Below are 14,838 nucleotides of genomic sequence, written 5' to 3'. Positions count from 1 at the left end.
TGTACAATGGGGGATTAAGAACTGTGCCATTGTTGGTGGAATCTCTTCTAATGATGGTTGTCTCTCAATCAATCACTGGCATGTTTTGAGCCCATACTGAATGTGGAGCAACGCATTAAGTACTTGGGAGAGTCCTCAGAAGCAAGACATGTCTTTCCTGCCCTCAAGGAGGTTACATGCTATTGGTTAGAATCAAAGGAAAACATTATTTACCAACAGTGTGGGCTGGAAGAAGGAGAAGGATTTAATGGGAGTAATAGAAAGAAACAGGATGAAAGAGGTGAGGATGAGAGAGGTGAATAAATAATTGGCATTACAAATAAATATATGAATAAATAAAACTATACATATGTACACAAGTGCTGATTAACATACGTCAGTGCTGGGATGAGTTTTAGGGTTGATGTGACTGGGGTGCTAAGATTTAATTGGGGAACACTTATTGGAGGAGATGCTATATTTTAGGAGGACTTTGGAGATGGAAACAGCTGTGCTCTGGCAGATTTGTGGGTGGAGGGAATTCCAGGCTGAGGGAAGCAATATGAGAGAGGGATCAGAGGCAGGAGAATTGAGAGTAAGGTATAGTTAGAAGATGAGTTTAGAGCAGAGAGTATAAGCAAGGGGAGTAGCGGATAAAAAGAGCTGACATGTTAAGTTGGAGGAAGTTGATGGAGAGCCTTGAAGTCAAAGGTAAGAAATTTAGGCTTGATGTGAAAGGAGGGAAGGTTTTTGAGGAGTGGAGAGGTGTGTGCAGAATGACATTTTAGAAAAATGATATAGACAGCAGAATGAAGTATGGAATGGAGAGGGGACCGCCTCTATATGTTGCCAGCTTGTACTTCCCAAACACTTAGTCCAGTGCTCTGCACACAGTAAGCACTCAATAAATACAATTGAATGAATGAATGAATGAATGGAGGGAGGGAGATCAGTGAGGCCGCTGATAATGTAGTCTAGCTGGAATATATAAGTGGCAGAACCAGGAATGTAGCTCTTTTAATAGAGAAAAAGGGGTGAATCCAGGATGCTCCCCACATACTTATAGGTCATGATCCCCAGTTCCCTTGGGAAGTCCATTGTTCTGTCTTCATTTCCCAGTTAAGGGAACAAACCTAAAGTAAAGGACATATTGCCTGTCGTGGTGGAAAAATGAAGGTGAAATGCATCTACACATTCCTTTTCTGTTTCCTAGGGGAGAATAAGCTGTTCTGGTCACTTGATGGTTCAGAATGGGCCCATGCGTGGTCGATTAACAACTCCTCAGTCTCACAGGTAAAGCCAAGCCAAGAACTTTCAATAGGGTAGTGTTGGAATACAGGATAGAAAGAATATCGACTCTTTTGAAATGTGTGTTGGGGAAGGCTTTTGCAAATATCATGGACTGCCCAAAAGACAAACAAATTGATTTTAGAGCAAATTAAACCAAAGTGGTCTTTGGAAGACCAAATGACTCGATGTAGATTAGCATATTTTGGACACATAATCAGGAGGACTAATTCTCTGGAGAAGACACTAAAAGTCCAGGGAAAACATGGAAGAAGCAGACCAGTAGCTAGACGGATAGAAATCATAACAACAATAATAGAAGAACCATTAGAAAGGTTGCGGATTATGGCAGAGGACAGGACGTTCTGAAGAAAGTATATCCATGGAGTCGCTGTGACTCAGAAACGACTCAATGGAACTTAATAATAAATAATAAGTATTGGAATGCCGTGCCTAAAATTCACACAACTACTCTTACATTTACTACTAATACTACACACCCTGAGACGGGCTTCATCTATAAAATACAGACCAGAATATGAAATCAAGCTTTGGAGTGACTCAGAATGAGCTGGAGCCTTTTACAAGCACAGGCTGTGCCTTAGAAAATGGCTTCTTCTGGGACAGAAAAGAGTAATCTCCCTCTAGGGTAGCGGTGAACTTGGGGGGGCAGGTGTTTGAGGCAGAGAGAGCGGGGTGCATATTCTGGCTGGGGTTGGTATTTCAGTCAGCTAATTGTGCACTAAAAAAAGGACAAAATGAGGGCCATTCCATAAGCACTAAAATACCCAGGTACAGCCCTACATGCATTGTTCACTTTGTCTCTGATTCTGACTTCCAAGATCGTAGTTTGGCACGATGACAGTCATTCCCTAAACTCTGCGACCAATAGCTATCAACAAAATGAGGAAAATTGTTGCTTTTTCTTTCCCTGGAGCATTTGAACAAACATTTTATTGCAGGGGGAGGTCTCGGATTCAAGAAGGAGATAAAGAACCGTTACAAGAACGCTTTTTCCGGCCTCATTTCCTTCAGGCTCCTGGGGATATGGTGGCTCATGAGGGACGACTTTGTAGACTGGACTGTAAGGTACTAAATCACTCATTGCATACTCCCCTATATCCTAAAATGCAAAGTTACTCATCTTCCACATCCACAGTAGATGGAAATGTTCCACCACATCTACAAGACTCTTTGACCAGAGCCACACCGAGGAAATAATTCTAATGTAATTCAGGTTCCTTGGAAATCCCTTGGAAACCCACAAATCTGATTGTGTTATTCAGTGAGTAAGTAATTCTAGCAAACAGTTGAGTTCAGTATCCATCAGGTAGTTACTGCCTGAAGGGAGACCCAACCTTTGAAAGATGGCGGCCAAGGTGCCTTAAGCCTAAGGCCAACATATTCCTTCCTTCATTCATTCATTAATCGTATTTATTGAGCACTTACTGTGTGCAAAGCGCTGTACTAAGCACTTGGGAGAGTACACTATAACAAGAAACAGACATATTCTCTGCCTATGAAAACAAGACCTCAGCCTCCTGCCCTAATGACTTCTAATGATCAGCCATGCTGGATCAAACCAGTTTAATCTTGACAGTGGTCCCCCGAAGAACTGTTTTGGGAAAATTCACCCCAAAAACAAGAATGCTCCACCGTGGATATGCGACTGAGACAGGCAAGGTGGAAAAGGAGATGATGGTATGGCATTTAGGAGATAGAGAGTGAGGATGGCATGAATTCTTAGCCTTTGGGCATAGGTGACTCTGATCATCTGTTGACTATGTGAGTAATATTTAGTGCCCTGTAGAATGATTGTTCATGCCTCTCTCCTCCTCATCCTTTCCCTTAAAGCAATGTTCTGTGAGGTCACATCTCTCCCTACCCTCTCTATCTAACTATGGCCCACAGATTCACATTTCAGACTTTTATCTGAAGCTCTAGAAACTCAAGTAACAGTAGGACCTGGGTCCGTTTACCTAGAATAAGGTAGTTAAAGGCATATTCCCCTATCTCATCAGGACCATGAATTCTTCTGGAAAGGGTTCAACCTTATGTTTTGGAGGTGTACAATGTCCATAGCTCAGTACAGTGCATTGAAAGCTCTTTGAAAAACAAGGATTTGTCTGCTCAGTCCACCATTTAAAAAAAAAACAGAGACAAAATCTGCCAGGTGATGGGGATCTCAAAACAATTCAAAGTTTCAACCCATTGAAGTTTCAAGTGAACCTCTTAAAGCTCAGAGTGGCTATTTTCTAAAAGCATCCCCAGTTGGAAATGAAGTACTGTTTCCAGGCACAAAGAGCCAATGCATACTTGGTGACTAGATCCCCACTTTGAGGCCCTGACTCTATTTCTGAAACATATTGCAATTACATTCAAATCTGGGACTCATCACAACTCATGACATCTACATCAATCAATTGATCAATTAATTTCATCCCATCCTGGGTGAGGAGAGTCATGATTGCTGCTGAGGTGACAGGTGACGCCCTGAAAATCCTGACCAGTGAAAGGCAGGTTCTCCCAGGTGTACTCCACTCCCTTCTACTCCAGACTCCGGCCCTCACCCAGCAGGTTCTCTGCGGTCTACCTCCTATCTCACGTGGGCATGGGTAGAGACTGTTGCCAGGGGAACCAGATGGTCACTTGACTCAGCCACCATGTCGTTGACTAGGTGAGTGGTCTGCCACCCCCGGAGTTGACGTGGCTACTCAACGGCCAACCTGTCCTACCAGACACCACTCACAAGATGCTGATCAGGGAGACTGGAGTCCACTCTCTCCTCATTGACCCTCTCACCCAGAATGACGCAGGGACCTACACATGCATGGCCACCAACAAAACAGGACAGAATTCCTTCAGCCTGGAGCTCACGGTAGTAGGTAAGATTTCTCATCAGCATACTCCCGCTCATTGATACGGAATTTCATGGGATGGATTCGTAACCCTTTTGTAAGCCTCACTCCACCACCAGCTCAACCAGGAGGAGCTTAAGTGAGCAAAGCAGCTGGCCACCCCCTTCAGCTGACAATAAAGCAAGGTAGTGATGCGGGCAAGATTGGAATTATGAACTCTTTTCTGATTCTAGAATGGTTCTTATAGGCTTCTCAGGAAATAAAATACATCAGCTTCAGGCCTCTGGTTCTTGCTTTTGTCTTAACTGGCTGCTGCTGCTATGTCTTTTCCCTTTCCTCCTTGATCTCCTCTCAGTGAAAAAACTTATGGGGAGGAGTTTATACCGAGGGAATGCTTGGATAGATAGTGTCTCCCTTTCATCAGTCTGCTGACAAAATCTTGGCCTGGGCACCTATTGCTCCCTACTACAAAGTGGCTTAATCAGAAGTTCTGCCTGTGTTTGCCATCATTCTAGGAAGCACATTTTTGTGTGTTTAAAAGAAGAGACTTCCTACAGAGAAGCACCCTCCAAAGGGCACACCAAATTGCTCTGGGAAAGCAGGCACAGCCTGTATATCATTAATGAATTCATTTCTGCATGTTACGATTAACACAGACCAACAACCTGCCCAAATCAGGACTGTTTCTCAGAACCACAGTGCCACCACTGAAAGAGCTACCATGGTCAAGTGGACACAGCATGGCCTAGTGGAAAGAGCATAAGACTTGGAATCAGAGGACCTGGGTTCTAATCCCAGCTCTGCCATTTGCCTGCTGTGTGACTTTAGACAAATCACTTAACTTCTCTATGCCTCAGTTTCCTCAACTGTAAAATGGGCATTCAATATGTTTTTTTCCCTCCTACTTTTATTGTGAACCCCATGCAGGACAGGGACTGTGTCCAACCTAGTTAACTTGCATCTACCCCCAGCATTTATAAACAGAGCTTGACACCTAGTAAGTGCTTCACTTATGATAACGATGATGATGATGATGATTTTTGTTACCTGGAATGGTCTCCCTCTAATGTTCAGCCCATGAGTAAGGTGCACCCCTCAATATGGTAGTTATTTAGCAATTAATTAATCAATCAGTGGTATTTATTTAGCACTCATTGTGACTACAGCACTGTACTAAGCACTTCGGTGAGTACAGTAGACTTCGTATATGTGACCCCTGCCCTTGAGAAGTTTACAATCTAGTGAGGGAGACAGACTTTAAAAACAAGAAGGTCTACAAATATATACAGAAGTGGTGGGGTGGGTGGGTGATTACAATTTTGTGCGTATTTGAGGCAGAAGTGCCACTTGAGAGACAGATGAATAATTTCGACCCCAGTTGTTCATTTGTCCTGGCTTTCTTTTTAGATGGGAAAATGTAGTAAATGGAAAATGAAAGAAGTCATGGAAACATGTTTGGGGTGGAGTTGGGGGAGAGGCAATTGAGAATATGAACAAAGAGATAGGTGCCCACTTACTTTAAAATCCCTATGATGCCACCGGCTTGCAGTGCAAACCCAAAGCACTTGGTAACAAGACATAACTGTGCTTTTCTCTCCAAGCCAAAGAAGTGAAGAAAGCACCAGTGTTCCTGGAGAAGCTGCAGAACTGTGGAGTCCCAGAGGGTCACCCGGTCAGATTAGAGTGCCGTGTGGTGGGCATGCCCCCTCCTGTCTTCTTCTGGAAGAAGGACAACGAAACCATCCCTTTCACCAGAGACAGGATCAGGTATCGTGCCCCCTCCCAGTGCCCACCGGTCCCTGCCCAATCTGGCTGGTTCGGCCATTCACATGGGTTCTGACCTCCCAGAGTTTGAACCTTCCCATTAACTGGCTAGAAGGGTGCATAATTCTCAGGCAATTTCTTGGGCACTGATGGTGAATTTCATGCGCTATAAGGAGGATATCATTCCTAGCCAAGAGCTCACAGACGGGTTGAGAGACAAGAAATGGAAAGGTAGATTGAATACAGCATGCCATCCTTGCTAGTAACATTAGCCAGATTCTTTGGAAGAGAATACTAGTCATGCACCACTCACGCAGATCAAACTCATTGGCTCAGTGGAAAGAGACTGGGCTTGGGAGTCAGAGATCATGGGTTCAAATCCCGGCTCTGCCACTTATCAGCTGTGTGACTTTGGGCAAGTCACTTAACTTCTCTGCGCTCAGTTACCTCATCCGTAAAATAGGGATTGAGACTGTGAGCCCCGTGTGGGACAACCTGATTACCTTGTATCCCCCCCCAGCGCTTAGAACAGTGCTTTGCACATAGTATGATGTGCATGGTTGTGGTTATGGTTGTACATATTTATTACTCTATTTATTTATTCATTTATTTTACTTGTACATTTCTATCCTACTTATTTTATTTTTTTGGTATGTTTGGTTTTGTTCTCTGCCTCCCCCTTTTAGACTGTGAGCCCACTGTTGGGTAGGGACTGTCTCTATGTGTTGCCAATTTGTACTTCCCAAGCACTTAATACAGTGCTCTGCACATAGTAAGCACTCAATAAGTACGATTGATTGATTGATTGATTGATAGTAAGTGCTTAACAGATACCATTATTATTATCAGCTGTGTCAACTTTGAACCCAGAGGACAGCTGAATCAATATGTTGGTCAGCCTGTGTCCAACCTAATTATCTTATAGTTGCCTAGTGCTTGACACATAGTAAGCACTTAACAAATACCCCAAGTAGTTGTAGTAGTAGTAGCAGTAGTAGTAGTGTTTTTGCATTGGGACTTGTCTGCTCTTGTGAGTAGATTAGGGATGAGTTTAGACTATAAAGATAAATGATAAGCAGGAAGAGAGTCTAGATCATCAGCCCAATCCACAAACAGATGGCTTGTGAACAACCGTTGGGTCCAGATTCCCTAAAGAGTTGTTTAAAGTTAGGATCTTGCTGTTGCGGGGTCTCATTTCTCCCCTTTGGAATTCTTAGTCACAAGGGGGGCAGGAAAGCAGGTGTAGATGACCTCAGTTGGAGTTAAGTTTTCCTTGTGGTAAAGAATTGTGACACATCCACTTCTTTGAGAATGGGAGCAGAAAAGGGAGACCTATAGGAAAAGAAGTAGAGTGGAGAGGCTGAAGCCATTTCTTGATTAAATGTAAACCAAAGGTGAGATTAGAGAAAGAAATTACTCACCTAGAGAAAGGAAAATTGGCTTTTTCATTGTAATCGTAGGTTTCCAGCAATGTGATTAGGGAGAAATGATGCCCTTTCATACTGTTTGGATCACATCATTAGTTTAAGTAGTTTAATGTAACAACAATCATGACACTACACATCCTACTAAAAATTCACAGTGTTATCTCTCCTTCCTCCAGCATGCACCAGGACACCACTGGCTACGTCTGTCTCTTTATCCAACCAGCCAAGAAAGCGGATGCCGGATGGTACACGCTGTCTGCTAAGAATGAAGTTGGCATTGTTTCCTGTACTGCCAGATTGGACATATATGGTAAGTGTAATGTGGCTGGTTTCATTCAATCAGTCAATGGTATTTACTGAGTGCTTACTCTGTGCCGAGCATTGTAGTAAGCCTTTGTACAGTACAACAGGGTTGGTAGACATGATCCCTGCCCACAAGGAGCTTACAGTCCAGAGGGGAAGGACTCAATTTTAGACTCCAACTACAGCCGCCTTTATAATTGAAATCAGACAGCCTGGACTGGTTTTAGCCATAAACAAATTGATCTGCTAATGCTGGTGCCGTTCAGGTTTCAGGGTTCAAAATGGTCAGCTGAAGAGTTGCAAACGTCTTTCACCATCTGGTGTTCATTCACATGCTTGAGCCATCTTGGTCCAGTTTGCCAGGGTGCAATGGGAAAACCTCCTGGCTGGAAGAGGAAATTCACTTTCAGTAACTCATGATGGTTTGCGTATTTGTGAATGTCCTAATTTTTGACTACCTATTAGTCTGACAAGAACTGCAATTCGCAACCACCTGGTGAATTTCATGTCTTGATGAAGTGGTTTTCGGAAGGCATTTAGTTCTATTGGCTGTATCTGTCAGCATCTCCACCTGTACTCTTCTTACCGTCCCTCCACCCTCCTTGAACTCATGGCCCCCTTGCTATGCAACACCCGCAATTTGTCTCTTCTCCACTGTGACTTTTGTCTTTTCACCCTTTTTTAACTTAGTGCCGGCACTTACCTCGCACGGGCCAAGAAGCGGCTCCTTGGCCCGCCAGGCTTGGGGCTGGGGGGCGGTGAGGACGGATTGAGTCCAGACTAGGGCGGAACACAGAGGAAAATCCTAGGGGGGGTGATTGCTCCCCCAACCCTGCCTAGCCTGTCCCCAGCCCCCAGCTTTTCCATCTGAAGACACGGGAGCTACAGGCCGGGGAAGGAGTCGGTGGTGCTAAGTGGCTGGGAGCTTGGGGAAACCACAGAGAAGGCAGGGGCAGGAAAGCGGTGCCCGGAGCCAGTAAGAGGGGAAGAGAGTGGGAAGGAAATCATGTGCGGCCTGCTTTGTCAACAGTGCAACAACTGTGTTGCCAAGGTATCAGCCACAGCCGATGATCCAATTTGTTGATTATCCAGCTCCCTGATTATACCATTTTCTTCCTACTGCCTTTGAGCCATTTCCCAGGCTATAAGCACCAGTCAGTCAATCATATTTATTGAGTACTTACAGTGCTAATTCCCTGCCCACAACAAACTTACAGTCTAGAGGGGCAGATAGACATGAATATAAAGAAATTACAGATATTTACATAAGTGCTTGGGGCTGGGAGGGGGAATGAATAAAGGGAGATAGGGTGATACAGAAGGGAGTTGAAGAAAAGGAAAAGAGGGCTTAGTCGGGGAAGGCCTCTTGGAGGGGATGTGCCTTCAATAACGCTTTGAAGCGGGGGAGAGTAATTGTATGTCGGATATGAGGAGGGAGGGCGTTCCTGGCCAGAGACAGGATTTGGATGAGAGGTCGGCGGTGAGATACAAGAAGCACCCCACCAAGCACCCCTCCATTGGAGGGACAAAGGAAGGGAAGGCAGAGTAGAAATGAAAGCATTGCACTTAGAATACATGTCATGGGCAGGGCTTTTCAGAAGGGTTGGGAGTGGAGTGAGGAACAGTTAACCTGGTGTGGGGCCATTAGTCATATGATATTAGTCAGTTTCTTATGCTCTACTCTTCCTTATACTGCATTTCCCCTATTTGTAATTTATTTTAATGTCTGTCTCCCCTGAAGACTGTAAACTCACTGAGGAAAGGGATTACATCCACCAACTCTACTGTATTTTACTCCCCCAAGCACTTAGTAAAGTGCTCTGCACACTGTAAGTGCTTATTAAATATTATTGATTGATTGTGACAGGAGGGAGGAAAGGAGAGTCTAAAGAGTAGAAGAGAACAGAGGCAAAGATTGAGGCAGACAGTGAAAGGGAGATTCAAGGACAGTGGGAGAAAGGCTTTCAGTCAATCAATCAATCATTGGTATTTATTGATTGTTTACTATGTGAAGAACACTGTACTAAGTGCTGGGAAGAGCACAATACAACAGAATTAGTGAACATGCTTCCTGCCCATTATGAGCTTACAGTCTGGAGGGAAGCATTTTAAAATACCATGAATGGTTCATGGATTTCTGCTACTTTTCATTATTAGCCTAATTTTAAAAGAGGGTGTTTCTCCCAAAAAAATGTTGTGGTGGTTGCTTATCCAAGCCAAGTAATTTATTTTGCAAACCACCTCTCTCTAGCCGGATGTTTATTTCCTTCTACTACTCTGTATTTGTGAATGTCCTAATTTTTGACTACCTATTAGTCTGACAAGAACTGCAATTTTGAATTTACTTCAGTAGGGCCTATATTTTACTGTTAGGAGAGGTGTACAGGCAGAGATGGCAAGGGAAATCATTGTTTCTTATCCTATGACTGATAGACCATTTGCAAAAATTTGCATGTGTTTTTGGTTACTCAGTCAGTAGCATTTATTGAGCACTTTACCCCAAGCTTGGAAGAGTACAGTAGAGTTAGTTAACACAGTCCCAGACTTATAGGCGTTCACCATCCAACAGGGGAGACAGACACTAAAATATATTACAGGTAGGGGGAAGCAACAGAGTATGAAGATACATGCGTAAGTGCTAAGAGGTAGTGGGTGAGTACCCAACTGCTTAAGTGATACAGAAGTGCTAAAGTGGCAGTGAAGTCAGGGTGAGAAATGGGATGGGGAGGTAAGAGGCTTTCCGCCACCAAAACCTGCCGGTGTCACCTCCACAACATCGCCAAAATCTGCCCTTTCCTCTCCATCCAAACCGCTACCTTGCTGGTTCAATCTCTCATCCTATCCCGACTGGATTACTGCATCAGCCTTCTCTCTGATCTCCCATTCTCCTGTCTCTCCCCGCTTCAATCTACACTTCACTCTGCTGCCTGGATTATCTTTGTACATGTCACTCCCCTCCTCAAAAATCTCCAGTGGTTGCCTGTCAACCTACAAATCAAGCAAAAACTCCTCACTCTTGGCTTCAAGGCTGTCCATCACCTTGCTGCTCCTCCCCCCAACACCTCACCTCCCTTCTCTCCTTCTACAGCCCAGCCCGCACACACTGCCCCTCTGCTGCTAACCTCCTCACCTTGCCTCCTCACTGTACCTCATTCTGTCCTTCCATCAACCCCTGGCCCATGTCCTTCCCCTGGCCTGGAATACCCTCCCTCCACACATCCACCAAACTAGCTCTCTTCCTCCCTTCAAAGCCCTAATGAGAGCTCACCTCCTCCAGGAGGCCTTCCCAGACTAAGCCCCCTTTTTCCTCTCCTCCTCCCCATCGCCCAACCGCCCTACCTCCTTCCCCTCCCCACAGCACTGTATATATTTGTACATATGTATAACTCTATTTATTTTACTTGTACATATTTACTACTCTATTTATTTTACTAATGATGTGCATATAGCTATAATTCTATTTATTCTGATGGTTTTGACACCTGTCTACTTGTTTTATTTTGTTGCCTGTCTCCCCCTTCTAGACTGTGAACCCGTTGTTGGGTAGGGACCGTCTCTATATGTTGCCGACTTGTACTTCCCAAGTGCTTAGTACAGTGCTCTGCACTCAGTAAGCGCTCAATAAATATGATTGAAAGAATGAATGAATGAATTAAGCAGAGAAGGCGTCCTGGAGGGTATGTGATTTCATAAGGACCTTGAAGATAGGAAGAGCATTGGTCTGCCTGATGTGAAAGGGGACGAAGTTTCAGGTAGAAGGAAGGGTGTAAGCAAGAGGTTGGAGGGTAGAAAGATAAGATTGGGGCACAGTGAGTAAATTGACTTGAGAGAAATTAAACCTGTGAGCTGGGTGTAGTAGAAAAGTGAGGATAAGTAAGTTGGAGAGGGTTGATTGAATGCCTCAAAGGCAATGGTCCAAAATTTCTGCCTCATGTGGAGAAGAATGGCCATCACTGAAAATTTCTGAGGATGGAGGGACAGGCGCCGAACGACATTTTAGAAAAATGATCTGGGCAGCAGAGACAACGATTCCCAAGCGCTTAGTACAGTACTGTGCATACAGTAAGCACTCAATAAACATGACTGAATGAATGAATGATAGACTGGAGAGGGGAGAAACTGGAGGCAGAGAGCTTTGGGATTACCGCTGATGCAGCCATAAAATTGAGATATGGTAAATGCTTGGACCAGCGCAGTGGCAGTTTGGATGGAGAGGAAGGGGTGGAATCTGGAGATTTTATGGAAGAAAAACCGACCGGATGCTGACTGACTGAATAAGGGTGTTGAAAGAGACAGAGGACATACCCGAAGGGAAAGAGGAAAACCGTAAATATTTTCACGTGTTTTTGATCAGGATATCCACTTAGACTCCATCAAATCATTCTCCCTTTCTGACCGGCTGGTGCTAAATAAGACTAGCTAGCAGGTGGAGGAAGTCCCCTGGGGACTGATGTTTTCTGCTCTTGATCTTCCAGCCCAGTGGCACCAGCAGATCCCGCACCCGATATTGGTGCGGCCCAGCAGCAGCCGCTTTGGATCCCTCCCCAGCAAAGGACTTGACATTTTTTCCGCCTTCTCCTCGGAGAGCACCATGGTGTACTCGTGCTCCTCCCGGACCGTGGTGGAGAGCGAAGAACTTTAGGACGGTCTGAGGGGTTCCTGCCGTGGAGGTGCCAGGGGGAGGAAACAAGCACCCCACCCGTGCCTCGAAGAGATGAGACGAGGAGCCAGGGGGCATCCAGGCCCTGGTTTTTAGTCAGCGTAGCCATGGCTGGAGCATTTCACACTGAAATGAGTGAACTGGGGAACGGTCCGACTCCATCGTGACAGAAGGAGAGCGAGAGGGCGGGAGTGTCCATTCAGGGCTGACCTCTTGGTTTTTAATCTCCAGCCACTGCACCGAGCATCACCCCAGGCCTGGCTTCACTCTGCCTCCTGCCAGCCCTGTGACTGGCTAGTCCTGCCCGATTGGACTCTCTGAAGTTCTGAAGCTTATGCTCTCAGACCTACCCTACAAGAGCTCCAAGCCATCACCAATTTACAGGCTAAAACTCGGTTAGGAAGGGGAGAGTTGGGGGGGAATTAAGGCCATCTCTGACTTGCCAGCAGAGTTGGGAAGCTCAACACTGCACCAGCAGAGCATTTAGCGAGATTGTAGGCAGTAGACAACCGCTTTAGGCAGTAAACCCAGCTGGAGGAGCAGGCCGAGAGTCTGTTCCAGCCCTTGTATGTCCTGGAAGCGCTGAGCCATACAGTATAGTGTCAGGTGTGTGCTTCAGCTGAGGAATGAAAAGCAGCATCGTAGATTGACTGGTGCCCTTGTGCTGTGGGCAAAATAAGAGCCCCACTGTCCCGTCAGCTTCCAATATTCCCTTTCTGAGTTTGATCATGAAACTCCCTAACTTTCTAAAATTTGCTCAAACTGGGTGCTAACTCCCATTTTCTTCCTTTGTATAACAAAACTTCATCTGCTGAATTAAAGAGAAATTGATCAAATGTTATGAAATTTGCCACAGAAAACATAAAGTAAACCTTCAAAAATAACTGCCATATCCTAGAGAAAGAGGAGCCATTATCTGCCCTACCAAGGATAGGTCAAAGTATGAACTCAGAAAAGCCCTGAAGTCGAAATGTCAGTGAAGAAAGCCATCAAACTGAAAATGAAAGCAAAAGAAAACGCGTTCAAATGTTTGGCTCAGAGGCATTTTGTAAATCGGGACTAGGTTTAACATGAATAGGGGGACAAGCATATAGGCAGGAGAGAAAAAGTTTCCTCCTCTGAATCCCCATTTCAAAACCAAGACATTTGGCCTGTCGAGTGTGATATTATTGTCGTTACCAGTGATGATTATACCACCGCAGATGCAGTCACCCAAAAGGGTATTTGAAAGGGCCTCCTACTGGAAGAGTACTGAACATTTTAGATTTTTTTTCTAACATCTAAATTGTTTACAAATCTAAAATATAAATTGTATTTTTACTCTCCTGGCTGAAATGGAGGTGGCTGGGCTAAGCTTTGGGAAGTCCCAACACCAATTAAACAATCCAAGTTGCCCATAAAGCTGCTCAAAACTCAGGAGGGAAATGAGCCATCAAGTTTCTGGCCAGTTGGGACTGCCTTCAGCCTCCAGCACTGTCCAGGGCAGGGACTGTAAACTCTCCCACGTTACCTACGGTCTCTTTGGCGACTCCAGTCTGCCCTGAGATTCAGCCGTAAGTTGGAAGCTGTCCCCTTAGACTGTGCTGGAATGACACCCTAGTGAAAGTGAGAATCATGGCTTCTCTAGGTAGCAGGTTCTCTATAGAAGCAGCATGGCCTAGTGGATAGAGCACGGGCTTGGGAGTCAGGTGGTTGTGGGTTCTAATTCTGGCTCTGCCACTTGTCTGCTGTGTGACCTCGGGCAAGTCACTTCACTTCTCTGTGCCTCAGTTACCTCAACTGTAAAATGGGGATTGTGGGACAGGGACTGTTCAACACGAATTGCTTGTATCCACCCCAGCGCTTAGTACAGTGCCTGACACCCGATAAGTGCTTAACAAATACCACAATTATTATTATTATTAGCACTCTGCTATTTGGTTCAATCAATTAATCAATCAATCGTATTTATTGAGCACTTACTGGGTGCAGAGCATTGTACTAAGCACTTGGGGGAGTACAATATAAAAAGGGTTACACTGACCATGATGAGCTTACAGTCCGGGTTTCTAGGGGTCTAGAGGTTCAGTGAAGGATTCCCCTTCCTAACCCCCAACCTGTCTTTCATCACCCCAGAATTCACCTGAGCTATTTTCTTTTTCTTTTGGAAGACAAATAAAATGTCCCAAGTCCAGTATGGAAGAAATAAGGGTTCCAGTTAATTTTCAGAGCCACCGCCTTTGGGAAACCTATTTTGCCTCGAGCTCAAATTGCATGTGTTGGCCCGTGACTAAAGATTATATTTTTGGCATCACTGCCGTGGAGTTGCCATCTTTATACTAACAAATTTGCTACTATGATATAAAAAAGTCTAATGTGAGAAAATACATATTTATGGAATTTTGCTCACCCCTCATTTTCTTCCAGATTATATCTATCAGCACAAGAAGATTTCTCGAATCACTGGTATGCAACCTTTTCTTAATATGGAAATCGTGGCTATTTCAAACTAAGAACAATGGCCTTTGAAAGTGAAAGAAACAGAGGAACTATAAAATTTTCAATCCTCTGAAAATTGTAG

At 44.7% G+C, this 14,838-nt stretch overlaps 1 protein-coding gene across 3 annotated transcripts in view; it reads left to right on the top strand.

Annotated features, from left to right (window-relative positions):
• Positions 1 to 13,971, top strand: part of MYPN (myopalladin) — a 112,746-nt gene extending 98,775 nt beyond the window's left edge. For all 3 annotated transcript variants that reach the window (XM_038743790.1, XM_038743788.1, XM_038743789.1), the window contains 6 exons: positions 1,193 to 1,272; positions 2,229 to 2,355; positions 3,944 to 4,151; positions 5,726 to 5,891; positions 7,492 to 7,625; positions 12,094 to 13,971. In XM_038743790.1, the coding sequence (XP_038599718.1) occupies positions 1,193 to 1,272; positions 2,229 to 2,355; positions 3,944 to 4,151; positions 5,726 to 5,891; positions 7,492 to 7,625; positions 12,094 to 12,260 (882 nt within the window). In that variant the 3' untranslated portion in view covers positions 12,261 to 13,971. The remainder of the gene's footprint in view (positions 1 to 1,192; positions 1,273 to 2,228; positions 2,356 to 3,943; positions 4,152 to 5,725; positions 5,892 to 7,491; positions 7,626 to 12,093) is intronic.
• The last annotated feature ends 867 nt before the right edge of the window (positions 13,972 to 14,838 follow it).

This window comes from Tachyglossus aculeatus, chromosome 3, assembly GCF_015852505.1.
Source record: "Tachyglossus aculeatus isolate mTacAcu1 chromosome 3, mTacAcu1.pri, whole genome shotgun sequence".
Lineage (NCBI taxonomy): Eukaryota > Metazoa > Chordata > Mammalia > Monotremata > Tachyglossidae > Tachyglossus > Tachyglossus aculeatus.
This window is presented reverse-complemented; position numbering and strand designations above follow the sequence as displayed.